This window comes from Lithobates pipiens, unplaced genomic scaffold (assembly GCF_037356315.1).
Source record: "Lithobates pipiens isolate NorthernLeopardFrog02 unplaced genomic scaffold, aLitPip1_a1.2 Scaffold_19, whole genome shotgun sequence".
Classification (NCBI taxonomy): domain Eukaryota; kingdom Metazoa; phylum Chordata; class Amphibia; order Anura; family Ranidae; genus Lithobates; species Lithobates pipiens.
In genome coordinates this window covers 439,128,917-439,142,715 of record NW_027507764.1, presented here as the reverse complement: position 1 = coordinate 439,142,715, position 13,799 = coordinate 439,128,917, and the positions used below count along the sequence as shown (strand labels likewise).

General features: G+C 45.5%; 1 protein-coding gene across 5 annotated transcripts in view; it reads left to right on the top strand.

Moving 5' to 3' along the window:
* PRKDC (protein kinase, DNA-activated, catalytic subunit) overlaps nt 1-13,799 on the top strand; it is a 794,135-nt gene that overhangs the window by 26,823 nt on the left and 753,513 nt on the right. For all 5 annotated transcript variants that reach the window (XR_013277654.1, XR_013277655.1, XM_077492661.1 and 2 more), the window contains exon 4: nt 2,094-2,168. Coding sequence is in view for 3 of the 5 variants with exons in the window: in XM_077492661.1 (XP_077348787.1) it covers nt 2,094-2,168 (75 nt within the window). In the remaining 2 variants the exon portion in view is untranslated. The remainder of the gene's footprint in view (nt 1-2,093; nt 2,169-13,799) is intronic.

Genomic DNA, 13,799 nt, shown 5'->3' with positions numbered 1-13,799 from the left:
AGGTACGGGCACTTTTTCTTTGGGTAAAAAAAAAGCCCTTAAGCTGTCAATATGTTGGTAGTTTTTCAATCGAACATTCGTGCAAATATTCTCATCAGTACATTCGATGACATGACAAATGTTGTTCAAAATGTTTGCTTTTAACATTTGTTTTTTGGAGTGAATGAACCTTCCTGAATGAAAATAGCATTCACTGTTAGAAATTTGGTTATTTAGGAGAAATGTTCCAACCTTCTCCTTCAAATTTTCATGTCACTGCGATTGAAAATAAACATCAAATTGCTCCCAATAAACATCTGAAAATTGAACAAGCATTCTTAAAACCAACATGATCCAACAAAATTCTAGAGAGAGACTACTGTACAGACAAACAATCCATCTTTCCCCTAATGGCTGTTGGGTAAAAACCAGTACGCAGATTCTAATATATGTAAGAATGTGACATTTATAATGTTTCTCTCTTTTCTGTAGTTTTTTTGTTTGTACTATAGATGCTCACATGTTTTATTTTAGAACCTGAAAATCTATGAGTGTGGTCAGAAATGTACATATGATCACAAAGGCAAAAATTTGTATTGCATTTATTCATTTTTATTTTTTTAAAGATTTTTATTGAACACATAAGTAGTATACAGAGCAGTTCATCAAAGATACGTACACCCCCTACAGTAAAAGGAATTAACATTCATTAGGAGCAATAAAGATTGTATGCATACATTTTCACACGTCTTTCACGAGTCTTTGATGTCTACCCCCCATCATACACTGAAATGTATGTGAATTTTTCTTTTTCCATTTTTTTTTTTAAAACAACATAAAAGTAAACCTAATATCAATGAAATAACCCCACAAAGAAAAAACTGTCTTCCCTACCTCCCAAAAGAGTGTCTGCTTTCCAGTATTATCTCAGGAAGATACAGAAAATCCATCTTTGTCCACTTCAGGAAGTGCACCCACTGCCATGCCACCATCCTAGCTTCAAGGCTTAAGGGTAATCCTAGACAACCTAATGTTCTATCATCCCTCTTCTTCCAACGTATTCTCAGAGTCAATCCATCTAAACCATACCTTCCTAAACTTCTTGGGAGCCCCTCTAGCCTCATAGGTCAATTTTATAGATCAGCACATCCGCATTTTACTATTTTTTTTTTTTTCCACATCCCCAGTGTTAAATGTTCATCATGTATTCAGCGTCTGGCAATGAGTTTCCTCACACCAAAAAACAGGATCCTGAGGAACAGTTTTGTGTGCACATTCATCTCTTCTTCCTCAAAGACCCCAAGAAGACATCTTGGAGGAGAGCAAATGTTAGGCAAATCAAAATGATCTGAAATAAATTGAGTCACCTGCAACCATAACGGTCTCACTTTTTCGCATTCCCAGACCATATGTAGCAAAGTACCTTCAGCCCCCCTGCATTTGTGGCAATTAGCTGATTCCCTCCTTTGCATTCGGTAAAGTCTAGCTGGTGTATAATACTGTTGGTGAAGGTAACAGAAATGAATCATTTTGTCTGTGGAGGAGACAATAGACACCAATTGTGTCCATTACCTCCTGCCACATTTGCTCAGACAACTCTGGGACAAACGCCACCCATCTCATCATTGGTCTAGTAGCTACAGTCATCACCCCTGGGCCTATTGCATTTATTCAAGTGGTGGTAAACCCTGCAGCCCCTTCTCCTGTGCATCCTTCTAAAAATCACAGGTCAAAGGCTTTTTCTCAGCTCTAGCGGGCAGGGGGCAGCAATCTGTCACACTCTGTTGTACAGCCTAAAGCCCAGAAGAAGTTGAATCTGAAACCTGAGTGGAGGGAATGGACACACCCCCGCTACATGCTGTCCTAAGGAAACATTGACAGCAAAACACTGTCAATCATCTGCTATCTCCTGCAGGGGGTGGTGGGCCATCACCCAAACTTGTCTGGTGTTTAATCATGCAGACAGTGGAGGAAGGAGACCGCAGGGAGAAATTAAACTGGGTGCTTTGGACTGAGGCAAGTGTGCACTATAGAATGATATGCTTTGTTTATTTGTCATGTCTGAGGTTTACAACCACCTTAATCTGTCATTGTTTTACTCATATCTTTTCTAGAATGTGTGCGTTGTTGTTTACACAAAGGAAAAATATGCAAAATGTAAAGTAGCTGCTTTAGATCTCCTTATAAAGGTAAGAATTAGGTCTTGTACATTTTTATGTGTGCCAATATAAGCGTAGTAATATTTATATATGATCATTCGTTTTTTTGTACAGATAAACACATGTACAGATTAAGTTTGGGTTCAGACTGGTGCACATCACATGTAGTGTCTGTGCAATGTGAATTCAGCCATGTAAACTGTCTGGCTGAAATTGCAGCGTATTCGCACCAAAATGATGAAGTACCCTTTTTTGGTCCACACTGCAATAGGATCAAATAGTACAGGAATGGGATTGTGAACACCCATGCGATCCGATTCCTGTACGATTTGAACCAAACCCTTCTGGGGGTGTCATTAACTTTACATTGACACCCGCAGTGGTTCACAGAGGGCAGTGTGAACTGCCGGCGAGTGAGATACGATGCTGGTTTCCGAATTGCACCAGAGTGCTAATTTTATATGTGTTGGCATTTTGGGATTGTAATGGTGCATTTACAGTATACCGATAAAGAAAACATCTTTGACAACACATAGAACCCCACTGTTCCTTCTGTGCTTAGCAGTCTGGAAAGGATAATGTTAACTTGCCAAAAGATTGCTGATGAAAACATTCAGATAGCAAGAGATTTTATTTATAAGAGACTTATTTTAATACCAATAACCCTTACCCTTAACCCTCCATTTCACTGAGCTTAGATGTATTTTTTTCCCTGTATAGTTTGTTGCTGGAAATGCTGCCTGTAATTATTTGTACGTACACAATATTGTGGAAACACAATAAGGGCCCATGTCAGCTGGCTTTGGACTTGTGTTGATGAGTTTGAGACATTTCAGAATTCATTGACAGGTGGATTTGACCTGGTTCGAGCAAGTTTTACATTCTCATAGGCTTGTTTGGAAATGCAAAACCCATTTGAAGCAAACAAAAACGTATCCACACAGATCCACGCAGACCTTAGAGCTAATTGTGGAACATTTGAATCTTGTATTTGGAACTGCTTTTAAACAGCAATATAATTTTATCGAATACATTAGTGTAGATAACTAAAATAGAGCTAAAGGCAAAACTCCTTTTTGTTTTTTTGTACATCATGGGACACAGAGCATCATTATAGTCATTGCGATAGGGTTTTGCTGTCACCTGCAGGTGATTAGATGCTTGAAAAAAAGACAAAAAGTCCTCTTCCTGGCATAATCCCTCCCTGTTAGGCAAGGGTTCAGACCCCGCTTCGGATGACAGGGTGTGGCCTGTAACATTACCAGTCGACACTGGACCCTGTGGAATGAGACCCTGTGCAATAATTACCAAATTATTACCAAATTAGTCGCTACCTCATGGACTACAACCTTCTTGACCCCTTACAGTCTGGCTTCCACCCACAACATTCTACTGAAACTGCCCTACTAAAACTCACCAATGACCTACTAACTGCTAAAACCAACGGCCACTACTCCATACTCATACTTTTAGACCTCTCTGCTGCCTTTGACACAGTTGACCACCTGCTCCTCCTCAGCAAATTACACTCCCTTGGCCTCTGCGATTCTGCTTTATCCCGGTTTTCTTCCTACCTATCTCAGCGCACTTTGTGTCGCTTATAACTCAATCTCCTCTGCTCCCCTTCCTCTTTCTTTTGGGGTACCCGAAGGTTCTGTCCTTGGGCCCCTCCTATTCTCACTCTATACCTCGTCCCTGGGCCGTTTGATAAACTCCTCTATGCCGACGACACCCAGATCTATCTCTCCACTCCTCAACTCACCCCCTCAATCTCCTCACAGATCTACAACTTACTGAATGACATATCAGTATGGATGTCACACCACTTCCTCAAACTCAATCTCTCTAAAACTGAGCTTGTTATACAGTATTTCCTCCTTCACGATTCCCCCCCCCCCCCCCGTGACTTCACCATTAATATCAACAACACAACCATTGGTCCCTCCACTCATGCCAGAGTCCTGGGTGTAATCCTTGACTCTGACATCTCCTTCAGCCCCCATATCCAATCACTGGCTAAATCCTGCCGCCTTCACCTCCGCAACATCTCCAGAATTTGACCCTTCCTGACTAATGACACCACAAAGCAACTCGTTCACTTCTTGATTTCCCGCCTTGACTACTGCAAATCTCTCCTTAATGGCCGACCCTTACACAGGCTCCTCCCCCTTCAGTCTATTATGAATGCTGCTGCTAGACTAATACACCTCACTAATCGTTCCGTGACTGCTGCCCCTCTCTGCCAATCCCTTCACTGGCTTCCCCTACCCCACCATGTAAAATTCAAAATGCTAACCATAACATACAAAGCAATCCACAACCTTGCCCCCATCTACATCACCAACCTCATCTGCAGATATCGCCCAAATCGTCCCCTCCGCTCTTCCCAGGACCTCCTGCTTTCTAGTTCCCTTGTTACCTCCTCTCATGCTCGCCTTCAAGACTTCTCCAGAGCCTCTCCCATCCTCTGGAACTCCCTGCCCCAGTCTGTCCAATCAGCCCCTACCCTGTCCACCTTTTTAAGAGTTCCCTGAAAGCTCATTTCTTCAGGGAAGCCTATCCCACACTCGCCTAACTGTCCCCGAGCCGCCCCCATCAAATCATTCTCTGCCGCTATTACCTTTTGTACCACCACCCCCCCTCCCCCTTTTAGAATGTAAGCTCAGGGCCCTCCTGTACCTTTTGTATTGTACTGTAATTGTGTTGTCTCCCCTATACATTGTAAAGCGCTGCGTAAACTGTTGACACTATATAAATCGTTAATAATAATAATTACATACTGCCTTGTGGACCAGGTGGGTGCTATACAGGTCCAGGGCAGTGATCTCCAGCTGGGGAAAAACTTGTGGCAAAGGCCATCATGATGGGTGAAGATTGGACACCCTAGGGGTTTCTGTGGCTGGACTGGTGAGTGCCCTGGGGTAGTCCCTGCGCCAGACAGGGAAATGAGCCTCCAGGAATGGTTTGGTGCTACATAAATCCTGTATAATAGTAGTTCCTTGTGGGATTACAGGTCACAGCAGAACCTCCCAGGTGAGCAGAACTTCCCTAGTGGGATTACAGGTCACAGTTTTGGTGGTGGGACTGCAAGTCACATTTGCAGCAAGTGTTAGTCACACAACTATAATTTGCAGCAAGTGTTAGTCACACAACTATCCTCTCAGCTGACTTGGACTGCTGCTCCCCCCAAGGGTCCCTGTATACACAGCCACAGGCCAATATGTGACAGCAGAGAAGGGATGTAGGAGGGGGTGATGGGTCCCAAATATCTTCTTCAGGTAGGGAGGAACCTGGATGAAGTGCATTGTGTAATGTATACCCAAGGGTTAGTTTGTTTCTGAGCTTATCTGAGTCCCTCCACCTATCTTTGTATCACACTACCTTTGGGGCACCTTTTTTTTCCTTCAGTTCCTTGTGATAAGTGAGGAATGTTGACCTGTTTTCGCTGAATTTCTTGTTATTTCCTTATAACTTGCTGGCTTGGACCGGGAAAAATTCTCCTCCCCCTTCCTTTTGTTATGGAGGAGGAACCAGTGGAGGATGAGAAAAAATGTATTCCAGTAGAAGGAAAAGTAGAAGTATCATCATAAGGGAAATATACACTTGAATAACCCTATGGTTGGCGATATCTCAGATGTGAAAAAAACTTGTGTCCAGACTAATTACCAGTAAGTTTCTGCTTCCTGAGTTCTTCACTTCAAATTTGACAGGACTGGGATCACGGTTTTCTCGACAGCATCGCCAGTTCTTCCCTATACATCCTCAGTTAAAGGATGGTTTTGTACACGGACTAAGCTCACTTTAACAGCATGATAATTCCGCCCAAAAGGTTCACTCAACAATACCTCAATGAAAGTTACTAAGAAATGGAGTATGCCCTTGTTGGATCTGGCAGTGTATTATCTCTTCAGGATCCTCATGTGCGCAGTGGTAGAGGTCCTAGTATTTAAAGAAGCCACGAAAAAATGTCTGGTGGTTTTATACTAGGCACACTGGTGGGAGCAGCTTTACAACCAGCAATTGCAGTTGTTGGCGTGTCACTGGCCTGAAGTCTGGGTTTGTTGCATGTCGAAAGGGAGGTATTTTACTTGTAGAGCTACCTAATCGACCAGAAATCTGGAGGATCTTTCCATATGCTCTTAGTGGATGCATTATCCATACAGCAACTTGTACAAGTTGGAGTCTTTTTAAGAGGTTTTTATATATCAGATTAGAGTTCAGCATTAAAGGCATTAATACGCTTCCTACCTGCATCTTGTGTTTTCTATCTGCTTAAGTGTGTTAATCATGTAGTTTCATGGTGTAATTTGTTGGTCTGTACGCGCGCACACACACACACACACACACACACACACACACACACACACACACACACACACACACACACACACACACACACACACACACACACACACACACACACACCCCCTATAGTAGAGTGAACCTTTACATTCTGGTGAGAAGTTTCTGTTTGTGTTTAAACATGAGGCATGCGGCATGACTGCACAGGTTAATACATGATTTCTGTAGTCTGAGAACTAACATTTTCTGTGAAAAATTACATTACATTATATCCTACAATTCCTGGGTCTCAGTGTAGTGCAGGTGAGAGCTAATTAGATTTGACAGACAGAAGCAGGCAGAACATTTACAGACACACAGCCTACCATGCAGCTGGAAATTATTTTTTTAATTACATTAGTACTCCAACATTTGTGATGCGACACAGAACAGATGGCAATGCATGCACTGGACACTGTGGCCTGGAACAGGAAGTTGTCTTGTCTCTTTTGGCGAATAGGAATAGACTAGCTGTAGCAGACAATAGACATACCTAGAGCAACACGTGAGCTAAGGCAAGCAAAAGGCACAGAAAGTATAGCTACGCTAATATCTAGTTTAAACAGTAAAAACATTTGAAAATGTGCAATGCCGTTAAAGCAGAACTGTATTTTTATTTTTTATTTTTTTTATGATTGCTGTGTTAGTACCTGAATTATACCAGTCTCTTACACATCCTGTACAGCAGAGTTGGCGTGAGAGGTTGAAACAGTACTGGAAGCTATTTAGTTCATGTGCTGACAAGGAGCATGCTGATAGGACAGAGCAGAGTAACACAGATTAGTATGTTTCTCTTTTTCGCTGTCTATCGACAGGTCTAGGTTGACCTGGGCTCAGGGGGAAGTACATTTGAATGATGCCCATCAGACTTGAGATATCTTGTGGCAGAAAACTAGTATTGCAGGGGAAAACTTGAGGAATGTAGCTTAATATTGCAGCAAAGGCTAATTTCTCTTTAGTTCATTGAGCGACACAGCATCTTCATTTTGACCTTAGGGTTTTATCGCCCCTTTAGTAGAGGACTAGGCAGAACATGCACAGGACCGCCCAGGGGACGGTCCTACTGGCTATAATCCCTCACACTGCATCCAGCAGCTCAGTTTTTTTTTTCTGCCTAGTGTATAAGGACCTGGCTCTCGGTGGGACCATTGGTCCTGGGAATTTTTTTTTATTTTTTTAATTTTTTTTTTTTTTTTGCATTTTTGATTCCTGTGATCTACAATCAACAGCCGGGCTGGATGACAGGCTGGATAATATAGATCCTGGTAGTCTCCCCAGCCTGGCCATTGAGCGTGAGCAGACCTTGCTACATGCTGGGTCAGCCACGACATGCCCCGTCTGATTCAGGGGTGGCCGGTGAGCTATATGCTCCGGGGCACACACATGCCTGGGCTACTGTTGTCCGTGTCACAGTGTGCTGTGACTGACAGCCACCCTGTACTGCTCGGGTGATGGGTCTGTCTGTGGCAGGCGTCCATCAATCCCTACGACTTGGTGATTTTTGTACTAAGGATGGTCGGCTGGCAGCCATTTTCTTGTAGCATCAGCGTGTTTTTACCTCCTAGTGCTGGGTCTGTGTACCTCAGAACAGCGTGGTTTTCACTCTGAGCACTTTGTGACTGAAACAGGGCAGAGCAGTCAGCAGCAGCACTTGGTCAGGTTAGTGAGTCCTGCGGAGGGGCCTCTTAGTCTGTAAGCAGCTAGGAGGGTGGGATTTGTGTACCTTGCCTTAAGTCCCTAAGTTGTGGCAGGCGAGTGAGGGTCAGCATGGCATCAGAAGCTAGCGCTTCTTCCCCAGACATCCCTGCTATTGCAACCGGCTCACCTGCAAAAAATGCGTTGCCTATGGATGCTTTGTCGGCGGTCCTGGAGACCTTTGTTGCCAGGTTGGAAGCGGCGTGTGGGCGCAAGGGGTTTAAAAACAACACCCCCTGCCCCCCCATCTTCTGGGGAGAGCTCTGATTCAGACTCGGGTCACATGGTGACTGGTGGCCCCTGTTCTGACGTGCCAGAGGATGCGGACCAAGACTGTTTGGACAGTGAGAATGACTCTGACTTTGTGTCCGGGTAAGCGCAGGAAAAAGTGCTAGTAGGAGCACTTATCACTGCAGTGGGGGATACCCTGAAAATACAGGATGCAGCAGGAACCTCTGCTGAGGTGGCAGTCCCTTTTGGGTCCCGCAAACCAGCCCGCACTCCTAAGGTGTTTTTGTATTTGACTTATTTTGGTAAGTTCATCTAGAAGGAATGGGGAAGTCTGCAGCGGGCCTTTTCAGTCCCAAGAAGATTGACGGTGTGTTACCCCTTTTGAGGAGAGCCACCTGAAAAAATGGACTTCTCTTACGGTCATTGACCCCTCCCCCCCCGCCAGTATCCAGGTTGAATAAAGTAACCACGATTCTGGTAGAAGGGACTCCTGCCTTCAAGAATCCTGCCGACAGGAGGGCCGAAGCAGTGGCCTGGTCCATGTTTACAGGACAATACCTTGCCTCAGAATTAAGGGAGGATGTAGCGATCACCATGCAGACTCTCCGCGAGTTTGGTTGGGTGCTGAACCTAAAGAAGTCATGTTAGTGCCGACTCAACGTCTGGAGTACCTGGGCTTGCTGTTGGATGACTCAGAAGCGAGAGTTTTTTCTCCCTTCAGACAAGCTGCAGACTCTTAAAGCTGTGGTGAAGTTGTTAATGAACCGCAGATGGTCGTCGCTGCGCTTCTGCATGGGCGTTCTGGGCCTCATGGTAGCCACTTTCGATACAGTAACGTACGCTCAATTTCACACTTGAGTCTTGCAGAAGGAAATTTTGTCAAAATGGAACAAATCTCCATTTATCCCTGGATCTTCAAATCCGGGTGAGCCAGTTAGTCAGGGCCCTTAGGTCCGGGAGATCGTTCCTTCCTCTCAATTGGACAGTGATCCCAAAGGAAGCCAGCCTGACCAGCTGGTGGTGGTGGTGGTGGTGGGGGGGGGGTTAGTGCTGGGAGTAGTCGGCCCAGGGCCTTTGGTCAGAGGAAGAATCCCAACTGGCGATCAATGTGCTCAAGCTTCGGGAGATCAGACTTTGCCTCTCCACATGGTCAATGAGGCTACAAGGGCATCAGGATCCAGTCAGACAACGCCACGACGTTGGCCTACTTCAACCGCCAAGGAGGGACAAGGAGCTCAGCTGCAGCACGGGAGGTTGCTCACATCCTCCACTGGGCAGAGCGACATGTGCCGGCCCTGTCGGCCATATACAGTGCCTTGCGAAAGTATTCGGCCCCCTTGAACTTTTCAACCTTTTGCCACATTTCAGGCTTCAAACATAAAGATATAAAATTTTAATTTTTTGTGAAGAATCACCAACAAGTGGGACACAATTGTGAAGTGGAACGAAATCTATTGGATAATTTAAACTTTTTTAGCAAATAAACTGAAAAGTGGTGCGTTCAAAATTATTCGGCCCCTTTACTTTCAGTGCAGCAAACTCACTCCAGAAGTTCAGCGAGGATCTCTGAATGATCCTATGTTGTCCTAAATGACTGATGGTGATAAATAGAATCCACCTGTGTGTAATCAAGTCTCTGTATAAATGCACCTGCTCTGTGATAGTCTCAGGGTTCTTTTGAAAGCGCAGAGAGCATCATGAAGACCAAGGAACACACCAGGCAGGTCTGTAATACTGTTGTGGAGAAGTTTAAAGCCGGATTTGGATACAAAAAGATTTCCCAAGCTTTAAACATCCCAAGGAGCACTGTGCAAGCGATCATTTTGAAATGGAAGGAGTATCAGACCACTGCAAATCTACCAAGACCTGGCCGTCCCTCTAAACTTTCAGCTCAGACAAGGAGAAGACTGATCAGAGATGCAGCCAAGAGGCCCATGATCACTCTGGATGAACTGCAGAGAACTACAGCTGAGGTGGGAGAGTCTGTCCATAGGACAACAATCAGTCGTACACTGCACAAATCTGGCCTTTATGGAAGAGTGGCAAGAAGAAAGCCATTTCTCAAAGATATCCATAAAAAGTCTCGTCTAAAGTTTGCCACAAGCCACCTGCGATACACACCAAACATGTGGAAGAAGGTGCTCTGGTCAGATGAAACCAAAATCAAACTTTTTGCCCACAATGCAAAACGATATGTTTGGCGTAAAAGCAACACAGCTCATCACCCTCAACACACCATCCCCACTGTCAAACATGGTGGTGGCAGCATCATGGTTTGGGCCTGCTTTTCTTCAGCAGGGACAGGGAAGATGGTTAAAATTGAGGGGAAGATGGATGCAGCCAAATACAGGACCATTCTGGATGAAAACCTGTTGGAGTCTGCAAAAGACCTGAAACTGGGATGGAGATTTATCTTCCAACAAGACAATGATCCCACAGCAAAATCTACAAAGGAATGGTTCACAAATAAACGTATCCAGGTGTTGGAATGGCCAAGTCAAAGTCCAGACCTGAATCCAATCGAGAATCTGTGGAAAGAGCTGAAAACTGCTGTTCAGAAACGCTCTCCATCCAACCTCACTGAGCTCGAGCTGTTTTGCAAGGAAGAATGGGCAAGAATTTCATTCTCTCGATGTGCAAAACTGATAGAGACATACCCCAAGCGACTTGCAGCTGTAATCGCAGCAAAAGGTGGCTCTACAAAGTATTAACGCAAGGGGGCCGAATAATTTTGCACGCCCCACTTTTCATTTTTTTATTAGTTAAAAAAGTTTAAAAAATCCAATAGATTTCGTTCCACTTCACAATTGTGTCCCACTTGTTGGTGATTCTTCACAAAAAATAAAAATGTTATCCTTATGTTTGAAGCCTTAAATGTGGCAAAAGGTTGAAAAGTTCAAGGGGGCCGAATACTTTCGCAAGGCACTGTATATCCTGGTCGTAGAACACTGGCAGGCGGACTACCTAAGTCGTCAGATGCTGGACCCAGGGGAATGGTCTTGGTATCTGGAGGTATTCAGGCTCCTTTGCCTAAGGTGGGGAACACCAGATGTGGACCTCTTGGCTCAATTGGAAGGTGCAGAGGTTTTTGTACAGGACAAGAGACCCCTGGGCGGACGCGTCAGACATGTTGGAGGCTCCATGGGGAAGTCAGACTCTGTTTTGTCTCGGTGGCTGGCCTGAAAAAAAGGTCTGGAGGTCTCGTTGTCCGCCATTTAGTCACAGATTGTGGTTCAGGCCTATGCCTTTAAAGGGGAGGGTGCCCCTCTTTTTGCTGTCATGGCTCATTCCACCAGAGCAATTGGAACCTCCTAGGCTTTCCGACATCAAGCTTCTGTCTCCCAGGTGTGTAAGGTGGCGACTTGGTCGTCCGTTCACACTTTCACTAAATTCTACAAAGTTGAGGTAAGCGCATCTTTGGAAGCTTGCTTTGGCCGCAAGATTTTGCAGGCTGCTGTGTAAGGTTTTGGTTACACTTTCTTTACGTTACTAGTTTGTTGTAAACACGTGTTTTGATGCACAAGTTGGCCGCTGCTTTTGATGGCAGCCGTTTAGGATGCCGACTCCTCTGCTGAGGTGTTCCCTTTTTGTTATGGGTGAAATGATGTTTTGCTGTTTCCCCTCATTTTTTTGACACTGCTTGGGGATGTCCCTACAGTCAAGAATTAAAGAAGCTGTGTCTGTCCGTGAATGAAAGAGAAAATAGGATTTTTGTACTCACCGTAAAATCCTTTTCTCTGAACTTCATTGACGGACACAGCACCCACCCCTCCTATTTATGTTTGTACTGCTTTTTTACGAACTGCAGGGTGAGGGGTTATAGCCAGAGGGACCCCCCCTCCTGTTTTTACATGTTCTTCCTAGTCCTCTCCTGAAGTGGCATGATAACCCTAAGGTCAAGAATTAAAGGAGCTGTGTCCGTCAATGAACTTCAGAGAAAAGGATTTTATGGTGAGTACAAAAAACACATTATTTTTTTTTTCCCCCTCCTCCAACCTTCATCTTCTGGCTCATCGGAAAGCCCTGTTAGGGGCAGTACAGGACCTGCTGCTGCGCGAGATGATGGTGCCTGTAGTGACACCAGGAAGGTTTCAGGGATTCTACTCCAATCTGTTTGTAGTCCCAAAGAAGGAAGGTGTCTGCCCGGTCCTGGATCTCAAGGCCCTCAACAGCTTTGTGAAAATGCAAAGGTTCAGGATGGAATCTGTTCGCTCAGTGGTCACTGCACTCCATCAGGGGGATTTTCTGGCATCCCTGGATATCAAGGACACATACTTGCATGTCCCCATATGCATCAAGCATCAGAGGTTTCTGCGATTTGCGGTCAGGGACAAGCACTACCCATTTGTAGCTCTCCCTTTTGGACTGGCGTCGGCACCAAGGGTCTTCACCAAGGTGCTAGCCCCAATTTTGGCTTTGCTAAGGCAGCGAGGGATCGCAATCGTGGGTTACCTGGACGATCTGCTTCTGAGAGCATCTTCTGCCTCAGAATTAAGGGAGGATGTGGCGATCAGACTCTTCGGGAGTTTGGTTGGGTACTGAACCTCCAGAAGTCGGTGTTGGTGCTGACTCAACGCCTCGAGTACCTGGGCTTGCTTTTGGACTCCTCAGAGGCGAGAGTCTTTCTCCTTTTCAGACAAGCTGCAGACTCTTCAAGTTGCAGTGACGTTGTTGGTGTCTCGCAGGTGGTCGTCGATGCGTTTTTTGCATGCAAGTCATGGGTCTCATGGTAGCCACTTTCGAGGCGCTACCGTATGCTCAATTCCACACTCGAGTCTTGCAAAAGGAGATCCTGTCCTAATGGGACAAATCTCCGTTGTCCCTGGATTGTCAAATTCGGGTGAGCCAGCTAGTCAGGGATTCCTTGCTCTGGTGGCTGAGGTCGCCGGCCCTTCGGTCTGGGAGATCATTCCTTCCTCTTCATTGGATGGTGATCACAACGGACACCAGCCTGACCAGTTGGGGGGGGGGAGTTTGGGGTGTACGGTCGGTCCCGGGTCACAGGATGCAGCAAGAATCCAACCTGCTGATCAATATGCTGGAGCTTCGGGCGATCAGGCGGTGCCTCTCCACATCACTGAGGCTGCAGGGTCGACTGGTCAGGATCCAGTCGGACAACGCCATGGTGGGGGCGTATGTCAACCATCAAGGAGGAACAAGGAGCTCGGCTGCAGCCCTGGAGGTCGCTCACATCCTGCGGTGGGTAGAGAGTGGTACATGTCGGCTCTGTCGGCCGTGTACATTCTGAGTGTAGAAAACTGGCAAGCGGACTACTTAAGTCGTCAGATGTTGGACCAAGGGGAATGGTCGATACATCCGGATGGATTTCAGCTCCTTTGCTTAAGGTGGGGCACGCCAGATGTGAATCTTCTGGCTTCTCGACTCATTCGGAAG